The 21486-nt window shown below is 45.9% G+C and overlaps 1 protein-coding gene across 7 annotated transcripts in view; it reads left to right on the forward strand.

Annotated features, from left to right (window-relative positions):
• The window catches only part of egflam (EGF-like, fibronectin type III and laminin G domains), a 117251-nt gene extending 96177 nt beyond the window's left edge, over window positions 1-21074 (forward strand). For all 7 annotated transcript variants that reach the window (XM_043703207.2, XM_043703225.2, XM_087974977.1 and 4 more), the window contains 4 exons: window positions 11293-11436; window positions 13729-13812; window positions 18516-18619; window positions 20618-21074. In XM_043703207.2, the coding sequence (XP_043559142.2) occupies window positions 11293-11436; window positions 13729-13812; window positions 18516-18619; window positions 20618-20772 (487 nt within the window). In that variant the 3' untranslated portion in view covers window positions 20773-21074. The remainder of the gene's footprint in view (window positions 1-11292; window positions 11437-13728; window positions 13813-18515; window positions 18620-20617) is intronic.
• Window positions 21075-21486: the final 412 nt, after the last annotated feature.

Raw genomic sequence — 21486 nt, forward strand, 5'->3', positions numbered from 1 at the left:
CAGTCTGCTCAGGGAACCGCTCGATAGGATCTGCCCTGTCCTTTTCCCGAAGGGTCTCAAGGACACTACGTGCTGAACACTTCCTAATGGACTTGTGGTCAAAGGTGTTTTTCTTGATAAATTTCTCCCGAAGGACAGGTGGTACGGAACGGTCCAACTACTCAGAGCGTTCCGTGGCAGCGAGGCCAGGCCCATCCTTCGCAACACTGGGGACAGGTAGAACCTCAGTACGTAGTGACACTTGGTGTTTGCATACCGGGGATCCACGCACAGCTTGATGCAGCCACACACAAAGGTGGCCATCAGGGTGAGGGTTGCATTGGGTGTGTTTTTTCCCCCATTGCACCGGTCTTTGTCCATTACATCTCTTCGGACCCGGTCCATCTTTGATCTCCACACGAAGTGGAAGATGGCCCGGGTGACTGCGGCGGCACAGGTTCTGGGGATAGGCCAGACCTGTGCCACGTATAACAATACTGAGAGTACCTCACACCTGATGACCAGGTTCTTACCCGCGATGGAGAGCGACCGTTGCTCCCATCTGCCCAGTTTCTCTCTCACCTTCCTGATCCGCTCCTCCCAGGTCTTGGCGCACGCCCCCCCGAACCAAATACCCAGCACCTTCAGGTGGTCAGTCCTGACGGTGAAGGGGATTGAGGATTGGTCGGCCCAGTTCCCGAAGAGCATGGCTTCGCTCTTGCCTCGGTTTACCTTGGCCCCCGAGGCCCGTTCGAACTGGTCACAAATGCACATGAGTCTGTGCACGGACAGCGGATCCGAGCAGAAAACGGCGACATCATCCATGTACAGGGAGGCCTTAACCTGCAGGCCCCCACTGCCAGGAATAGTCACCCCTCTCAGGCTCACATCCTTCCTGATGGACTCAGCAAATGGCTCTATGCAACACACAAACAAGGCAGGAGAGAGAGGGCAGCCCTGCCTGACTCCAGATCTGACTGGGAAGCTATCTGATTCCCACCCATTGATTGAGACTGCACTGACAATGTTGGTGTAGAGCAGTCTGATCCAATTAGCGATTCCCTCCCCGAAGCCCATTTTGGAGAGGACATCCCTCATATATGTATGCGATATCCTGTCAAAGGCTTTCTCCTGGTCCAGGCTGATGAGGCAGGTGTCCACCCCCCTGTCCTGCACGTAGGCAATCGTATCCCTGAGGAGTGCGAGACTCTCAGCGATCTTCCTGCCCGGTACAGCACAGGTTTGGTCAGGGTGAATCACCGATCCCAGAGCAGACCTGACCCGGTTGGCGATGACCTTTGACAAGATTTTGTAGTCTGTGTTTAACAGTGAGATCGGTCTCCAATTTCTAATTTCTTCCCTCTCCCCCTTCTGCTTGTAGATGAGGTTGATGATGCCTTTCCTCATGGACTCACTCATGGTACCTGCCCGAAGCATACTGACATACACCTCCAGCAGGTCCTGGCCAATCAAGTCCCAAAGAGCAGAATAGAGCTCGACCGGTAAGCCGTCGCTTCCGGGAGTTTTATTCTTTTCAAAGGACTCGAGGGCCTTGGTCAGCTCATCCAGAGATAGCGGCTGGTCCAGCCTCTCTCGTGTTCCGTCGTCTAGGACCTCCGTGATAGAGGACAGGAACGACTGGGAGGCCGCGCTGTCGGTTGGCTTTGAGTCATACAGACTGGCATAGAAGGATTTGCTGATCCTCATGATGTCAGCCTGAGATGACGTTACCGAGCCATCTTCTTCCTTCAGGCTGCTGAGCACGGAGCTCTCTTTGTGCACCTTCTGGAAGAAGAAACTTGAGCACGTCTCGTCCTGCTCCACCGAGCAGACCCTGGACCGGAAGATTATCTTGGAGGCCTCCGAGGCAAAGAGCGAGGCTTGCTGGCCCTTCACCTCCTTGAGGTCCTCCGTGACATCGACCCCCAACGTCTGCAGCAGAAGCAGGTTCTGCATAATTTCCTGGAGCTGGGACAGTTTTCCCCGTCTCTCTCTCGCCTCCTGAACACCTTTGAGGATGAAGAACCTCTTGATGTTCCCTTTTACTGTTTCCCACCAGTCTGCTGGAGACTCAAAGAGGGACTTCACGGTTCTCCAACCTGCGTAATCCCTCTTGAGCTCCTCAATATTTCCCGGGGTCAACAGCTTGGTGTTCAGTTTCCACGTTCCCTTACCAGCCCGCTGCTCGTCCTGTAGGTGACAGTCGGCCAGCAGGAGGCAGTGGTCAGAGAAGAACACTGGCTTGATGTCGGTGGATCTGACCGAGAACGTTCGGGACACAAACAGGTAATCTATCCTTGAGCGGATAGACCCGTCTTCCCGTGACCAGGTGTATCTACGCTGCACTCCATCTGCAGGGGTACTGAAGACGTCGTGCAGCTTGGCATCTTTGACCGTGTCCATCAGGGCTCTGGACATGGCGTCCAGTTTACTGTCCCCCCCGCCGGATCGTCCATCTGCATCGATGATACAGTTGAAGTCTCCGGCCAGAATGACCGGCCTGGACGTAGCCAGCAGCAGTGGAAGCTGTTGCAGGACGGCCAACCGTTCACTCTTACCCACTGGGGCGTACACGTTGATTAGTCTCACGGGAGCGTTTCTGTAGGTAACATCAGCAACGAGGAGGCGCCCGCCCACCACCTCCTTAACCTCGGAGATGGTGAAGTTGCCTCCCCCTAACAGAATACCCAGGCCCGAGGAGCGGTTATCGTTGCCCCCCGACCACACTGACGGCCCATGGGCCCAGAAGCTCGACCATCTCCTGTAACTGCTGAGGTGCGGTATCCCACACTCCTGCAGAAACAGGACATCAGCTTTAACGTTGGCCAGGAAGGCCAGTGTTGAAACACATCGCGCAGCAGATGTTATGCTGCGCACATTGATAGTTGCAATTTTAAACCCCATTTTGTTAACAGGTTGTAAGGTTACCCATGTCCGATTGTCGCTGGTCCTGCCCCTCTGGGGTAGCTGTCTGCATCCCCATGCAGTATGCAAACTGCTGGACCCTCGCGGGGCTGAGGTAGCTGTCCAGTTCCTCACTCGGCCCATTTGCCCGCTTCGGTGTCATCGGGCCGAGACCAGGGTCCACGCTGTCTGTTTCTATATCTGACAGCGGGGCTGTCAGAGGGTCGCTGCTCCCAGTGACCTGGAGCTGTGTTGCAGTGGGGCCCTCCTGGCTTTCACCTGGTGGGGGGTGGTGGTTTCCCATTTCCTCAGGAGGCTCGTCCCTTGGTTGGCAGTTGCTGCTCTCCTTTCTCCTCGCAGCTCTCTGCCTCTTCTTTTGGTGACGACCCTCCTTTCTTCCGTCCTCACTCTCCGAAGAGCTGTCCGTGTCTTCCACCTGCAGCTGCCTTTTCCCCTTTTTCTGGGAGGTCTTGGTGACCGGGTGGGTTTTCCTCTTCCTGTTTTTCACCACGGTCCATTCCTCTGCCTCCTTCTTTCCCTTCTCCGCCTCCTCCTCCTGTCCTGTCGGAGCTTCGCTCAGCAGCTGTACCTCTCCGGTAACTGTCATCTGCTCTGCTCCGGCCAGTCCTTCCTGTTGCGTGCCCCCTGACACCATTCCCTTGCCGGTTTGCGGTGCCTTGCCGTCCTTTTGTGGCCCGCCTCCGGCCATCTGCGCGTAGGTGGCGGCACCTCGTCTTGGGCAGGCCCTGTACATGTGGCCCGCCTCCCCGCACAGATTGCAGTTCTTTTCCTCCTTGCACTCTTTGGTCGGGTGGCCCTCCTTCTTGCAATTGCGACAGATCGTGACCTTGCAGTCCGCCGCCATGTGGCCTGACCTCCCACAGGTTCGGCACACTTTCGGCTGCCCTGCATAAGTCAGGTACCCTCTGCTCCCTCCGATAGCAAAGCTGGAGGGTGGATTGAGGATATTCCCGCTGGCGTCCACCCTCAGGGTTACCTTGACCTGTCGTTTGCTGGTCCAGATCCCGAAAGGGTCAACCACGTCGGTGCTTTGACCCTCGACCTGCACATATCTTCCCAGGAACGTCAGGACATCAGTTGCTGGCACGTAGGGGTTGTACATGTGGATTGTAACAACCCGGCTCCTCTGTGCAGGAAGCACACACAACGGGACCGCCGACAAGATGGAGAACAGCGGCTCCCCTTCCTTTTCTTTGAAGACCTTCAGGAGCTGCTCACATTGCTTCACGCTCCTGAAGGTGACATCGAAGTAGCCTGCCCCAGGGAAATCCTGCAGGCAGTACACGTCTGCTGCGGTGAATCCACAGCACTCGAACAACACCTTCTTGACGAACACCGGCCGATCGACTGGTGTACGCTCCTCCACCTTCTTGACAGACACCCGGACAGTGTTTCGAACCCCCTGCCCAGGGCTGCGCGCAGCTGTTGAGGCCATAGCTCTGAGGTTGGCTGGTCCCTGAATTGGCGTTAGGCCGAAGCCAGCATGAAGATCCACCAATAGCAGGTCAGCACAACCAAACGATCCTCCAACGTCCAATCACGATCCAGCGATGATCTCCACTAGCTCTGATGACTCGCAACTCGACCCCTGTCCTGATAAGAACAGACACTTGATCTTAGCCAAAAGGCCGAGAAGCGATGCCGACCAGATATCCTGAATTAATCTAATCCCAATTGTCAGGATTTGGCCCATATCCTTCTAAACCCTTTCTATTCATATACCCATTCAGATGCCTTTTAAATGTTGTTGTTGTACCAGCCTCCACCACTTACTTTGGCAGCTCATTCCATACAGGCACCATGCTCTGCGTGAAGAAGTTGCCCCTTAGGTCCCTTTTAAGTCTTTCCCCTCTCACCTTAAACCTATGGTCTCTAGTTTTGGACTCTCCCACCCCAGGGAAAATAGCTTATCTATTTACCCTATCCATGCCCCTCATGATTTTATAAATCTCTACAAGGTTAACCCTCAACCTCCAACACTCCAGAGAAAATAGCCCCAATCTATTCAGCCTCCCACAATAGCTTAAACACTCCAACCCTGGCAACACCCTTGTAAATCTTTCCTGAACCCTTTCAAGGTTCACAACATCCTTCCTATAGCAGGGAGACTAGAATTGCATACAGTATTCAAAACGTGGCCTAACCAACATCCTGTACAGATGCAACATGACCTCCCAACTCCTATACTCAATGCTCTGAGCAATAAAGGCAAGCATATCAAATGCTTTCTTCACTATCCTATCTACCTGAAATTCCACGTTCAATTAAGTATATAAGTCCTGCCCTGATTTACCTTTCCAAAATGCAGCACCTCACATTTATGCAAATTAAGCTCAATCTGCCACTTGTCAGCCCATTGGCTCATGTGATCAAGATCCCGCACTATACTGTTGTCCACTTCGCCTCCAATTTTGGTGCCATTGACAAACTTACTAACCATACCCTCCTATGTTCACATCCATTTCCATTGAATCTGCTTTCATTGCAATTTCAGGCAGCCCATTCCAGATCATTTTTTTGTTCCTGTCCTCCTACCAAAAGAAACATTTTCTCCCAATCCGCTGTAAAATAGCTCCTCAGGATTTTGAGCACCTCTATCAAATCTTCTCTTAAGCTTCTCTGCTTTAGGGAGGACAATCCCAGCTTCCCAAACTCTCCATGAAACTGAAGTCCCTCATCTTTGGTACCATTTCAATAGGTTTTCTATGCACCCTTTTTAAGGCCTTGATGCCCTTTCTAAAGTGTGGTGCCAAAATCTGAACACTATATCCCAGCCATTCAGTGGTTTACAAAGTCTTAGCACAATGATGTTCTCTGTATCCCTATTTGTAAAATCATGGTTCCTGGTTGCTAGTTTAACAGCCTTCTCAACTTGTCCTGTCACCTACAAAGATTTTTGCACATTTACCCCCAGTCTCTGTTACTGCACCTCTTTTAGAAATAATAATTCAGTTTGTGTTGCCTTTCCTTACTGGAATTTATCACTTGATACTTCTGTGCTAAATTTCATCAGCCATGAGTCTGCACATTTCTTCCTTTTGTCTATGTTAAAATCTCTGACCTCCTAGCCACATTAGGGAGATTTAAATTATCCTTAGATAAGCTCATGGATGATTTTGGGATAGTGTAGGGGGATGAGCTGAGAATAGTCCACAGGTCGACGCAACATCAAGGGTGGAAGGGCCTGTTCTACGCGGTATTGTTCTATGTTCTATGCTCTATCTTATTGTTTATTAGGTAACAGAATTTTGTGTCATGTGCAGTCTTTGAAATAATGACCAGTGTACCCATGTCCTGGTCACTAATATATATAATAAAAAACTAGAGTAGTCCTCATCCTGAATCCTGGGGAACGCTGCTGTCTCACAGGACAACAGAATTTAGGGTGTAGGTTTGCTCGCTGAGCTGTAGGTTTGATATCCAGACGTTTCATTACCTGGCTAGGTAACAACATCAGTGGCGACCTCCAAGTGAAGCGAAGCTGTTGTCTCCTGCTTTCTATTCATATGTTTGTCCTGGATGGGGTTCCTGGGGTTTGTGGTGATGTCATTTCCTGTCTGTTTTCTGAAGGGTTGATAGATGGTATCTAGTTCCATGTGTTTGTTTATGGCATTTTGTAGTTGGAGTGCCAGGCCTTTAGGAATTCTCTGACATGTCTTTGCTTAGCCTGTCCCAGGATAGATGTGTTGTCCCAGTCAAAATGGTGGGTTTGTTTTCCTCCGTGTGTAGGGCTACGAGGGAGAGAGGGTCGTGTCTTTTTGTGACTAGCTGGTGTTCGTGTATCCTGGTGGCTAACTTTCTTCCTGTTTGTCCTAGGTAGTGTTTGTGGCAGTCCTTGCATGGAATTTTGTAGACAACGTTGGTTTTGTCCATGGGTTGTACTGGGTCTTTTAAGTTTATTAGTTTTTGTTAGTGGGTTTGTGTGCTACTAGGATTCCGAGGGGTCTTAGTATTCTGGTTGTCATTTCTGAAACTTCTTTGATGTATGTTAAGGTGGCTAGGATTTCTGGCTAAGTTTGGTCTGCTTGTCGTGGTTTGTTCTTGAGGAATCTGCGGACTCTATTTTTTTGAGTATCCGTTCTTCTTGAATACGTTGTATCGGTGGTTCTCCTCTGTTTTCCGAAGTTCATCTGCGCTGTGCAGTGTGTGGTGTCTCATTGGAATAGTGTTCTGATACAGCTTCGTTTGTGTGTGTTGGGATGGTTGCTGGTGTAGTTAAGTATTTGGTCAGTGTTTGTCGGTTTTCTGTATACGCAGGTTTGTAGATCTCCGTTGTCCTTTCTTTTGACTGTGACGCCCAGGAATGCGAGTTTGTTGTCGGTTTCTTCCTCCTTGGTGAACTTTATGTCTGTGAGGGTGTTGTTGATGATGTTAAGTGTCTCTTCTATCTTGTTTCGTTTTGTGATGACAAAGGTGTCATCTATGTAGCGGACCCAGATTTTTGGTTTGATGGTTGGTAGGGCTGTTTGTTCTTGTCTTTGCATTACCTCTTCTGCTATGAATCCTGATAGCGGAGGTCCCATTGGTGTGCCGTTGGTTTGTTTGTAGATTATGTTGTTGAAAGTGAAGTGGGTGGTGAGGCACAGGTCCACTGGCTTCATGATGTTTTCATTGGTAATGTGATTGATGGTGGTTGGGGTGTGTGTGATGGTCTCTTCTAAAAGTGTGGTAAGTGTTTCCTTTGCCAGGTCGATGTTGATGGAGGTGAACGGTGCTGTTACGTCGAATGAGATCATTGTTTCGTCTTCCTCTATTTTGGTGTTTTTGATGATTTTTAGGAATTCCTGGGTGGAGTGGATGGAGTGCAGTGACTCTTCTACTAGGTATTTCAGTCATGCGTGTAGTTCTTTGGCCAGTCTGTAACTTGGTGTTCCAGGTAGTGAGACTATGAGTCTGAGGGGGGCTCCTGGTTTATGGATTTTTGATAGTCCGTAGAATCGTGGGGTGTTGGTCCCATCTGGTTTCATTTTCTGGAATTCCATCTTGTTTAATTGTCCGGAATTGTGTAATTTTCTTCGGAAATATGTAATTTTTGTTTCCTAGTTGTGGGGTTGGGTCTAGCGCCACCTGTTGGTAGGTGTTGGTGTCTGCGAGTAGTGCATTGGCTTTCTCTGTGTAGTCCCTTCTGTTCAGGATGACTGTGAGCCGACCTTTGCCTGCAGGTAATATAACGATGTTTTTGTCTTTTTTGAGGTTTTCTAGGGTTTTTTTTCTTGTGTGTTCAGTTTGTTTCCTTCCCTCTTTCGGCTCAGAGTAGGTGCAACTGTCTGTCTGATTGTTTGTTGTGTTTCTTCCGTGAGATTGTTGTCCTTCAATGTGGTTTCTAATGCCGCGAGGAAATCCTTCTTGTCAGCGTCTCGGTAATTGAAATTTAGTCCTTTTACTAGTACCGCTTTTTCTGTGTCTGATAGGGTCCGGTCTGATAAGTTCTTTATCCATGCCCCTGTGTTATCGGTTTGGTTTTTTTTGTGAGTTTGTCCAGTTTTTTCTTCAGGCCCCGATTTTCTTTATCTGTGTTTGTCGTTGTTTGGTGTTTATGGCTCGTTCTACCGCGTCTGTCCATTCTTGATTTGTTGCTTGTTTGAATAACGGTTTTTGGCGCGCAATTTCCCGGTTGTATTTTCAGAGTCTGTGGTGAGCGCATTGATTAGTTCTCAGAGCATTCTGCGGCCGTTTCATTCTGTTAAGCTTCTGGCTTGAGGTGTTTTTATCAGCGGTTTATATTGAAGACATTTTGACAGTAGCTGTTTTCTCAAACATTCATGCAGGAAGTACAGTTGTTTGCGGATGGAACTCTCTCGGATGGCATTCCTTTCCCATCTTTGGGCAAGTTGTAGCGTGTTGCACCCATAGGTTTTCGCAAGGTTTGTGAAGGTTTATAGCTCAGGTTGAGGTTTAGGGTGTAGGTTTGCTCATTGAGCTCTAGGTTTGATATCTAGATGTTTCATTACCTGGCTAGGTAACATCATCAGTGGCGACAACAGAATGATTACAGCGCAGTAGGAAGCCCATCAGCTCATCATGCCTGCAAAAGTTCTTTGAATGAGCAATCACTTTGTATCGTTCTCCCACATTTTCTGCATAACTTTGCACATTTTCCCTCATTTGATGTTCATATAATTCCCTTTTGACAGACATGATTGAATCTGCCTCTGTTATACTCTGTGGCTGCACATTTCAGATCCTACCTAACCTTTTGCTTCATGGAAAAGCTCTTCCTCATGCAGCTTTTGCTTCTTTTGCCACTTACCTTAAACCTGTACCCGCACATGATTTATCATTTCTCCCTTACCTACTCTGCACAGGTCCCTCATGATTTTGAACACCTCAATCAAATCTTCGCTCAACCTTCTCATCACCATGGAAAACAGCCCTAACTCCTCCAATATACCTCACCATAGCATCACCAGTGTCATTTTCTTCATCTCTCTCTCTCTCTCTCTCTCCCATACCGTCACATCCTGCCCTGGACACAGTACTCTACCTGAGGCTAAACTAATGTCTTCTATAAATTTAACAGAACACTCTACTCTATGCCCCTAACCCAAGGATATTATGTGTTTTACTAACTGCTTTTCAATCTGTCTCAACACTTTGCGGCATTTATTCATTTACAGTTAGATTGCTCCATTCCTTCCCCTCCTGTCCATGCCCTTTGACTAAACTTTTCAATGTCTTTCTTAAGTTCCACATTGTCCTCCACAGTTTACCAATGTTCAAAGTTTTGTATCATCCACCAGTTTTGTATCATCCACAACACTCCCCTGCATAGCAAGATAGATCTTGTTAATATATATATGAAATTAAAGGGCCCCAATACCAATGCATGGGGGACTCCACTACAAATCTTCCTGCAGACCAAAAACATTGATTAATTGTTATTCACTGTTTCCAGCTGCCAATTTTGGATCCAAATTGTTACCCTTTTTATTCCATAAGTTCGAACTTTCCTCACATAGATTTATCCATGTGTCTATTAATTTTGTCTCAGTTAGTGATCCAAAAATGTTCCCCACCACAAAAATTAAAATAACTAGTCTGCAATTGCTTGTGTTATTCTTCCACCTTTGTTTTTGAACAACAGTTTTTTTTGCAATTTTCACGTCCCCTGGGACAACTCAAATCTAAGAGAATCTTGAAAATGAAGACCAGGGCCTCTGTACTGTGTCTTCCCTCAGTATTGATGGGTACATGGCATCTGGTGCCTCATCAATTTTAAGTGCAAGCAGTGAACACTGGGAAGGCAGTGGCCTAAGTCATATTATCATTGGACTGTTAATCCAGAGACCCAGATAATGTTCTTGGGGACCGAGGTTTGAATCCTGCCATGGCAGTTAGTGGAATTTGAATTCAATGAAAAAAAATCTGGATTTAGGAGTCTCATGATGACCGTGAATCCACTTTTGATTATTGGAAAAACCCATCTGGTTCACTAACGTCCTTTAGGGGAGGAAACTGCTGGCCCATCCAGCGATGCTCTCATCCTATGATTGGATCAAAAAAATTCAATACTTACAGATTACATTACAGTGTGGAAACAGGCCCTTCGGCCCAACAAGTCCACACCGACCCGCCGAAGCGAACCCACCCATACCCCTACATTTACCCCTTACCTAACACTACGGGTAATTTAGTATGGCCAATTCACCTGACCCTGCACATCTTTTGGACTGTGGGAGGAAACCGGAGCACCCGGAGGAAACCCACGCAGACACGGGGAGAACGTGCAAACTCCACACAGTCAGTCGCCTGAGGCGGGAATTGAACCCGGATCTCTGGCGCTGTGAGGCAACAGTGCTAACCACTGTGCCACCGTGCCGCCCACACTTCTTTTTCAATTTCCTCTTTCACCATGGCTTGGGTAGAATATTCTTCTTTCTGAAAGATGGTGTTAGCTTGTCAGTCTCAAAAACTACTCAGTAAGATTCAGCTTTCTGTCTTTTCATCTCCTCGTTATGCAACCTCTTCCCTCTTGCACTTTGCCCTGCAACATCACAATTTAATTGAGGCACTCAAGAGGGCAATAGATGATCATTTGGAGAAATATAATGTGCAAGGGCATGGGGAAAACGGAGATTGATACAAGGTAATGATGTGAAGAGACAGTGCAACTGCTATGGGACAAATGGACTCTTTCTACATCATAACAATTTAGTGATTAATGTCTTTATTCTTATGGACTGATCAGTCATCCAGAGGCCAAAAGCAGGGGGGATAAATGTTTCGGAAGCTCATAAAATTGTTGAATGTTTTTTCTCATTGTTCGTTCATTTGGAGTGAATCTGAATTCCATTTATTGAAGTTGATTGGTGATGGCTCCATTTTGAGTTAATGACTCCAGGTTAGCTTTGAATTGAGATTGTTGTTTTCCTTCAATCTTCTGAGCAGAGTCTCAGGAACCAGGTCCAATATCTTCATGAGGTTCAAGACGACAGATGATGATGGGTTGCTGCTTTGGAGAGGAGACAGCACCATGAGGATTAACAGTGACTTCATCTCACTTGGTCTCCAGGATGGTGCCTTGGTATTCAGGTGAGTTCTTTGGTCTCTATGGAGAGTTTCAACAGTATTTGTGACTCCTCAGAAACTAAAGCAGTCCATGTCCAAAGGCAGCAAGATCTGGACAATATCCAGGCTTGCTTCGACAAGTTATAAGTAACATGCATGTCACACAAATGTCAGGTAATGACCATCTCCAACAAGACACAATGTAACTATTGCCCATTGACATTCAAAGGCATTACCATCACTTAATCCCTCACTACCAACGTCCTGGAGTTATCATTGACCAGAAACTGACCTGGTCTAGGTTTTTAATTATTGTGGTGGCAAGAGCAGGAACCCTGCAGTGAATAACTTACCTCCTGACTCCCCAAAGCCAGGAATGTGATAAAATGCTCCTCACTTAATTGGATGAGTGCAGCTCCAACAACATTCAAGAAGCTTCTGACACTATCCAGGAAATTGGCACCACATCTACAAATATCCACTTCGTCCACCACCAACACTCAGTAGCAGTAGTGTGTATAAGATGCTGCAGAAATTCACCAAAGATCCTCAGACAGCACCTTTCAAATGCACAACTACTTCCATCTAAAAGGACAAGGACAGCAGATACGTGGGAACACCAGCACCTGCCAGATCCCTTCCAAGCCGTTCACCAGCATGATGCTATTGTGGCACCGCAGAAAGTGTTCCCTGGCCAACATCTCTGTCTCAGCATTACTGCAGTGCTCCAGCAAAGCTCAGCACAAGCTGGAAAAAACAACACCTCATTCTCCGCTTGGGAATTCTACAGCCTTCAGGACTCAATATCGATTTCAACAATTTTAGCGTTTGAGATACCTTCCTCCATGTTCTTACCCCACGCCTTGTTACCACATGGTCTGTTATTGCATGCAATCCATTGTTAGCCACTAATAGTTGCCATTTCTAGCTAATCATTCTCCTAGGCTAATCATTATCCACTCTTTTGTCTATTCAACTGTTCTTCTCTCTCCTTGAGCTCTATCTCCACCCATCATTTACTCCTTAGCACCTCCCCTCACCCTATCTTCTGCATAAAAACTAACTTTTTTCTAGTTAGGAACAAATTATTGCAGATAGAATCATAGAATCATAGAGATGTACAGCATGGAAACAGACCCTTCGGTCCAACCCGTCCATGCCGACCAGATATCCCAACCTAATCTAGTCCCACCTGCCAGCACCCAGCCCATATCCCTCCAAACATTTCCTATTCATATACCCATCCAAATGCCTCTTTATGTTGGAATCTGTACTGAAAATGCTGGAGATCACAGCGGGTCACACAGCATCCATGGAGAGAAAGCAAATTAACATTTCGAGTTCCAGATGACCCTTCGTCAGAGCCGAAGTAAAGTGTGGAGGGGTCAGCATTTATGCAATAGCTGGGGGAAGGGTTTGGGAGTAGTGTGGTGTAATGTGCTGGGGGAGAAAAGATGCTGTTAATACAGATTAAGTGATGGGAATGTGAGAATGGCAGAACAACCGTGCATCTAACTGCCAGGTGAGAAAGAACATAGAGTCCCATTGGGGTGTGGGGAGGGAAAAGAGAGAGAGTTCATAGTGATGGTGAATGTAACAAGTAAAGATAAAAGAAAGGGAAAAAATTCCGAGCTACCATCTGAAGGAGGGTCACAGGACCTGAACCATTAACTCTTACTCCTCTCCACTGATGTTGCCAGGCCTACTGAGCTATTCCAGTTTTTGTCTCTCTTTTTACAACATTCCTTTGCCCCCCCTCCTGTACTGGTGGTGTTTTAGAGACCGTGTTTACACCATTTATTGCTTTATCATCCCTAATGATGCAGTCGGCCACTTTTATTGCCTACAAACATATGCTCAAGGAATTCAACTAAGCCTTTCACAGTAATTTGTTGTTTGCATTTCTAATTTACTTTTATATAAAAAATCTAGAATATTGTAGTATCAGACTTTTCCTTCTCTTTTTACCAGTTAACAAACTTGGGACTGTGGCTTAACTGGGCCTTTCAAAAATGACCCCTATTAAAATGCTTGTGTGTTTCGAACTGCCTGTTTACAGAATGTTCAGTAAATTCCCTAATGTTTCTTCATACAGAGAATCTTATGTTATCCAATATCTTTATATACGGAGACCAAAGTGGCTGTGATTTACCTCTGGAAACTCCTTTTCAGCCATGTTACATCAACTTTAGTCAAGCTGCTACAACAACAGTATTATCTATTGTTCCTGTATTTACCCAGGTGTTTATACTGCTTTCTCTCTCTGTTGTTTCTGTATTTACTTGGGTATTTATAATGCTCTCCCTCTTGTTCCAGCTATAACCTTGGCAGTGGAACAGTTGCCATCATGGTAAATGGATCATTTCATGATGATAGATGGCACCGTGTGAAGGCAGTTCGGTGAGTCATTCAAGTAAAAGTAAAATACTGTGGGTGCTGGAAACCTGAAATAAAAACAAAGGAGAAACTCAGCAGGTCTGGCAGCATCTGTGGAGAAAGAAAAACTGAGTTAATCTTCCAAGTCAAGTATGATTCCTCTGCGGAACCCGTCCAGGCGAGTAGGGATTATTTCATCACTGTCCTGACTTGCGGCTTGTGGACAGACTTTAGTCATTCTGCGAAAGTGTCACAACAGACTCATAACAGAATCGAAACATTAACTCGGTTTCTCTCTCCAAAGATGTGGCCAGGGTGGTCAGTGCATTGAGTATAGGGGTTGGATGTCATGTTGCAGCTATACAGGACAGTGGTGAGGCCTCTTTTAGAATACTGCATTCAATTCTGGTCTCCCTGCTACAGGAAAGTTGTTAAACTTGAAAGGGTGCAGAAAAGATTGGTAAGGATGTTGCCAGGGTTGGAGTGTTTGTGCTGTAGGGACAGGCTGAATAGGCGGAGGCTTTTTAACTTCGAGCATCAGAGGCTGAGGGATGACCACAGAGGTTTATAAGATGATTGAGGGGGATGGGGGGTGCATGGATAGGGTGAATTGCCAAGGTCTTTTTCCCAGAGTAGGGGAGTCCAAATCTAGAGGGAGAGAGTTTAAAGGGAGAGGGTTTAAAGGTAAAGAGTTTAAGGGGAGAGGGGAAACATTTAAAAAAGGACCGAAGGAGCAGCTTTTTCACACAGAAGGTGGTGCACATATGGAATAAGTTGCCAGAGGAAGTGATGAAGGTGGGTACAATTACAACATTTAAAAGGCTCCTGATCAGGTACATGAATAGGATAGTTCCACCACCTTCTCAAGGGCAACTAGTGATGGATGGTAAATGCTGGCCAGCCGGGACAGGATGAATTTTTAGAAAATTATTTACCTCAGTGTTGTACAGACCAACATTAAGAATTCCTCTCCTGCCCTCCTCCATTGTCTCTGAGATATCTCACAGTCAAACTGGTACCCTAACTTGGATCAATTAAATAATCAATTAAATCCAAATAAATATTGGGGATATCTAAGCCAGTAGTTGATGGTCAGATAGTGTCAGAGCAGCATAGTCACATACCAGAATCACATGGAATCCCAGATGCTGCTAACTACATGGGAATTGTCTGGAAATTGAAATTTCCATCAGGCTATTCCCCCTTCTTCTGGAACTTTCTGAAAGAATCCAGTGAAAGCAGAGAGTTCAGAGTTTTCTGCTGCTGTTAAGTTAATATTTATCCAAGGGATTAAAAACTTGCTCTAAGTCCACAACTCGGCACTGAACCCCTGTTCCATTACAGCCTCTCAACACCTGGCACAACTCCCGACGAACCCCTTCCCAGATTTGATAGCACCCCCTCTCCTGACTCGATAATTCCTGATCTGACCTGACACCTTTTTCAGACTCTCCCCCTCTGAACCCAACATGCCACAACCTCTCAATTGCCACTCCCCACCCCATACCGGCTGACACCGATTCACTTAGCACTCATTCACTTTCCTGGCTTCCTTGACACTCAGCTCACACCCACCCAACAGGCAATTTACCATTTACCCAGATGGCCCAGGACCCACTTGGCTCCCTACCCAACTGGCCTTTTTTATGGAGAAAATTAGAGAATCACCAGGAGACGCAGAGATTTCTTCAAGATATAGGTCTTTTATTTGCAAACAAAAACCGTGACACTAAGAAAACACCCCCGAACCTCAGGGTCAGTGGTTTTTATATCTTTTTTTATCATGTTTCTGAGGGCTTATCAGCATGTCCAACTATATTAATCAAAGTACCTCACTCTAGCTACACAATAAACCAGTGATGTTAGTTCCCATTATCTCTCTAGTTGTACATTCTACTTAATGTTAATCTAATGTCACGGTTAGATATTTCGTGCTAACTTTTGCAACAATGGTCTTTCATTCCAGACCCTACTTAATATTTTCCTAATGTCGTGATTAGACATTTATTATCACCTCTGCTACAGTGATCTTCCATTCCAGACTAACCTGTCATGATTATATATTTAGCTATACCATCTATTACAAAAGTCTCCTGTCTCAAGCTGACCCTACTAACTATTAATTAGATATTTAATGTCATGTCCCAAATATTGATGGTCCCAATCTTGTCATAATGACACTTAACAGGGAGACTACCTGTCCTAACTGTTATCTCATCTCGCCATAGTGACCTTTCAGCCTCAACCTTACTCTGCTAATTGGTGTAAGAGCATTCCATTATATTTATCCCATCCTGCCTTCCACAGACTCCTTGCAACAAATCAACAGTGGTCTTTATGCTTTACCCTATGATCTTTATTTTCCATACCATTTGCCCACCTGGCCTCATACCTACCTAGCAGTCTTTCCCCTCATCCATCTGGTTCTCAAGGATAGGTATTCAGGAAGCACAGTGGCGGAATGATAACAACATTGGATATGCAATCCAGAGACACAGACAAATGCCACTCAGTTCAAGGACAATTAGAGAGAGGCAATAAATGCTGCCCTTGCCGCTGATGTCCTCATCGCGTGAAGAGACTAAAGAAACCTCTCTCCTGCCGGGCACGCTGAACCCCTCACATACCTTCATCTATTATCCATCCTCAGGAGCTGTCAAAATGGTTCTGATTCTGGGGGCAAATTAGCTCCCTTGGCTGGATGGCTGGTTTGTGGTACAGAGAAATACCAACAGCGTAGGTTCAATTCCCACACTGGCTGAATCTGACCTTCCTTCTCAACTTTTCCCTTGCCTGAGGCTTGGTGACTGTCACATGAAACCATCACCAGTCATAACTCTGCAATGAGAGAATAGCGTAAGATCCTCTGGGACTGTGGATCCTTTAATTCCACTGAACAGAAAGACATTTGAACATGGAGCATGCATTGGCCATTCAACCTCTTGGGCCTGTTCTGCCATTCAGTTCACTGATTGATCTGATTGTAATCCCAAATCCGCATTCCCATCTACTCGTGAAAATCATTCCCCCCTACCCCCCCCCCCCCCCCCCTCCCCACTTAAATTAACAAAGATCTATCCACCTCTGTCTTGAATCATTCAAAGGCTCTCGTTTCTTCCAGCTTTTCTGGAATAGAGTTCCAAAGACGAACAATCCTTGGAGAGAAACCAATTCTCCTTATCTCTGTTTGAAATGGGTGGCCCCTGATATTTAAACAAATCTAGACTCTCCCACCTGAAGAAACAATCTCTTCACATCCACCCAGTCAAACCTGTCAGGATTTTAAATGTTTCAATCAAGTCAACACTTAAATCACTGAAAGCACCGACCCCGTAAAAGGAGGCATAGTTTAAACTAAGATCTTCTGCGCTGGTATAATAAAACAAAGAACAGAGGGTGCTGGAGATCTGAAACAAACAAAAACAGAAATTGCTGGAGCAACTTAACAGGTCTGGCAGTATCTGTGGAGAGGGAAACAGAGTTAACCTTTTGAGTTCAGTGACCCTTCTTCAGAACTAGGAAAAGGCGATATTTCAGCTGATTATGTGGGTTGGGGGTTAAAGAACTGAGCAGATAGGTGGAGGTGGCAGCCAGAGAGACAGAAATAAGAAGGAAGGCAGACAAAAGGGTTGTTAATAGTAAGCAGGAAAGAAGAGAAGCTTCTCAGATTCCTGAAGACGATTACAACAGGAGGCCAATGTTCGGGAATCTCCAAAAGTAAAAGTCATCTAGGTAAGTGGGCATCTTTGAATCTGTTTGTAATATCTTGGCCAAAGTTTCCTGTCCCCCGTAACACTCTGTTCCAATGCTGCCCTCGATATGTTTGCATCAGGCTTGATTCATTTGACTTTGAGCTCAGAGATCCTCTCCAGGACCAAAGATATTAAATCCAAGCGAGTTTTGAGAAGATTTTAGTTCAGGTTGAGGTTGTGGATGTAGGCTTGCTCACTGAGCTGGAAGGTTAATTTCCAGAAGTTTTGTCACCCTACTAGGTAACATCTTCAGTGGGCCTCAGGCGAAGCACTTCTCATAATTCCTGCTTTCTATTTATATGTTTGGGTTTCTTTGGGTTAGTGATGTCATTTCCTGTGGGGAGGTCATTTTCTGTTCTTTTTTTCTCTCAGAGGGTGGTAGATTGGGTCTAACTCGATGTGTTTGTTGATAGAGTTCCGGTTTGGCCAAACAAAGACATGCACAAGAAGCATGGCATTCCAACCAGAACTCTATCAACAAAACACATTCCACCCTGAGCTGCTCTCACTGCTTCTGCCAAGTCCCATGCAGTTAGCAGCCCTCTGCTCACTGACCTTTATTGGTTCCCAATCCAGTACTAGCTCAAACTGATTCTAATTTACTCTAATTTAATCTGTTCCTCACTGTTTTCCTCACTCCTTATCTCTACAATCTCCTCAAATCCCACAACCCATGCTTTTGTGTTATAGGCTACTCTCAAAGAGTCCATCAATGTGTCCGTTTGTTTGTGTGTGTGTGTGTGTGTGTTTGTGCGCGCATTAAGCTGTACAGTTATCTGTGGCAGTGCATGTCTATTTAAAGATATGAGTGCAATGACTTGTTGTTTGAGTATCGGGATATCGACGGAATGCTTAGCTAAACATCTGAATCTCCTGACTGAGTGTTTCATCGTGTGTTTGTGTGTACAGAATAAAGTCAGCTTCGTTTAGAGCTCTCTACATCATTTACATGTGTTTGATGTCTCTGTAATGCAGGGATGGGCAGTCAGGAAAGCTAACGGTCGATGATTATGGTGCGAAAACCGGCAAGTCCCCAGGAAAGATGCGTCAGTTGAACATGAATGGGCCACTCTATGTCGGTAAGAGGCAATCAGTACTAGACAGTCACTGGACTGCACAGTGCTGTGACTCCTAGCTCGAAAACAGGGCACACCATCACCGAAAGCACAGAACTTCCCAGTCACCAATGCCAGTTTTCTTTATAAACTGGCATTAGATGCCTATTTCTAATTGCCTTTGAACTGAGAAGCTTGCTGGTTCATTTCTGAGTGCAGTTAACAGCCTGTTGTGGGTCTGGACTCACATGTAGACCAAACCAGGTAAAGATGGCCGACTTCCGTGTCTCAAGGACATGGTGAACCAGATGGGATTTTACAACAATCAGTGTGATGGTTACCATCACTGAGGCAAATTAAACTTTCTAGATTTTATTAATGCATTTAAATACTCCCATCTGCTCTTATGGATTTGAACCTATGTCCCAAGGGCATTAACCCAGGCCTCCAGAACAAATAGAATGTTGTAGAAACTCAGCAGGTCTAGCAGCATCTGTGGAGAGAGAAACAGAGTTAACATCTTGAGTTTAGTATGACTTCTGTTCAGAGCTCCTGGATTACCAGTCCAGTGACATTATCACTACCATCTTACTCTAAAGTGCTAGCCCCTCGTGATGTGAAATCAGCAGAGAAGGGATTGCTCTGGTTGGGTACGTGGGATCTCTTGGGCTGATAGTTATAAGTCATCAGCCTGGCTAGTGATCAACTGAATCTTCTTTGACAGATTGTTGTTAGATTGGTCTGCTGAGGGAGATGGAGTAAGTGCAGGGGGGATGGAGTTGGGTTACAGGTAAACTATGACTTTGCTGAATGCGCTGCAGACTTAAGGGGCTGAATAGCCTCCTTGACCACTGCAGAGGATAGACCAAGGTTCGTGCATGGGCCTAAGAAAAAGACTCACTGACACCTGAGGACAGCAAGTACAGTAATCAGTTAGAATTAGGACAATCCAAAACCGAGAGAAACCTCTGAGGACAGAATCAATGTGGGGTCCTCTATTAAGAGGATGCTTGAGGTGGTTATGTACAAAGTAGCCGCATCTGCACAGAGACCGGCTCTGATCTGTATAGGAAGATCTTCCTCTGCACAGGAAGATGTCTCCACACAGGAAGTAATCTGGAATATAAAACAGATCTCAACAATGATAGCTATATAGCCACTGTTAATTGTCATAAAATTCCATCTGGTTCACAAATGTCTTTTACGGACAGAAATCTGTCATCCTTACCTAGTCTGACTCACATATGACTCCAGACCCAGCAATGCAGTTGACTCTTAGCTGCCTTCTGAAATGGTCCAAGTGGCCTCTCAATTCAAGGTTGGTTTGGGATGGGCAAAAAATACCAATGAAACCCATATTCTGTAAACAAGTACAAAGACTTTGTTTACACTCTGGAAACAGCTTATTCCACACAGGAAGTAATTCCCTCCACTGAGGCAGCAGCAACCTTGACACAGGAAAGAGTTATCACTGCACAGCAAAACCATACATGGGATAAACTAACCTTTCCACAGGAAGCAACAGCACATACACAGGAAGTAACCCCTTTCAGTCAGGAAGTAGCTCCTCATGTACAGGAACTGGCCTCCCACACACAGGAGGTAGTTCCTCTCAGTCAGGAAATAGATCCCTATACACAACAAGTGGCTCCCCAGAGACAGGAGGTAGCTTCCTATGCACAGGAAGTAACACCCTTCAGTCAGGAAGTAGCTCCTCATATACAGGAACTGGCCTCCCATACACAAGAAGTAGTTCCCCTCAGTCAGGAAATAGATCTCCACACACAACAAATTGCTCCCCAGAGACAGGAGGTAGCCTTCTATACACAGGAATTAACTCCCTTCAGTCAAGAAGTAGCTCCCCATAAACAGGAAGTAGCTCACTTCATAAGTAGCTTCCTATCCAGGTGTAAATGTCTCCACACAAACATTATGGTGTGGTCAATGTGATCACTGAGAATGTTGTCCGACTGAGGGAAACTCGTGCCTCACATTTTTTTTCTTCTTTCCATACTATGTCAGGAGGGATGAAAGAGATCGCCCTCCACACCAACCGCCAGTACATGAGGGGCTTCGTAGGCTGCATCTCCCATTTTACCCTCTCAACTGATTACCACATCTCACTGGTGGAGGATGCCACAGATGGAAAGAACATCAACACCTGCGGGATCAAATAACTCCCTCCGGCCAGGAGCTGTGCCATGGTCGAAGGAGGAAAGGGGAAAGCAAAGGAAAAGTGTTACTCCTTCCCCAAAAACAAAATAACACTTGGACAATAAATATCTGAGCAATAACCGAGATTGGGAACTGGCAGTTACAAGATGTTCCATTTCCATGGGCTTTCAATGACAACTGAATCATCTAGTTGCATCATTTCAGCTGGACATTATCTTTTCCCTGGTTGAGTCACTTGTTTGATTGTATCCTGCTCTTTTCCAATTAAATGACAGCTCTTGGTAGACAATGGGCTGGACCCTGATCTCCCTCGATGTGTAAATTAGTCTAAAATAATAGATTTCTCTTGGACAAGGCAAGTGTTACGGAGCTTTGACTGATTTAAGGTACTGAGTGGTCAACACCTAGTTGAAAGACAGTAGAATGGATTTAAATGACTCAGTGACCTCCTCCCATTAATGTCCTGAGCCCTTGGAGCATTTGCTAAAGCTGCTACACAAGACCACAAGTTGTAGGGGCAGAATTGGCCATTTGGCCCATCAATTGAAATGGAAGTTTCTTTGTTTGTTGCCCAAGTGACTTACTGTTAGCACAAGGTGATTTTTATAGAAGTTTACCAATTATGCCAAATTTAAAGGGAAGAGAAAAATGAGCAAGGATTGAAAGATCAGAGGAGAGGGGAAGAGAGCTGGCAGATGCTGTCAATGTAGAGAATG

The sequence above is a fragment of the Chiloscyllium plagiosum genome, unplaced genomic scaffold, assembly GCF_037043375.1.
Source record: "Chiloscyllium plagiosum isolate Xiang-an unplaced genomic scaffold, Cpla_swu_hap1 HiC_scaffold_2, whole genome shotgun sequence".
NCBI classification, from domain to species: Eukaryota; Metazoa; Chordata; class Chondrichthyes; order Orectolobiformes; family Hemiscylliidae; genus Chiloscyllium; species Chiloscyllium plagiosum.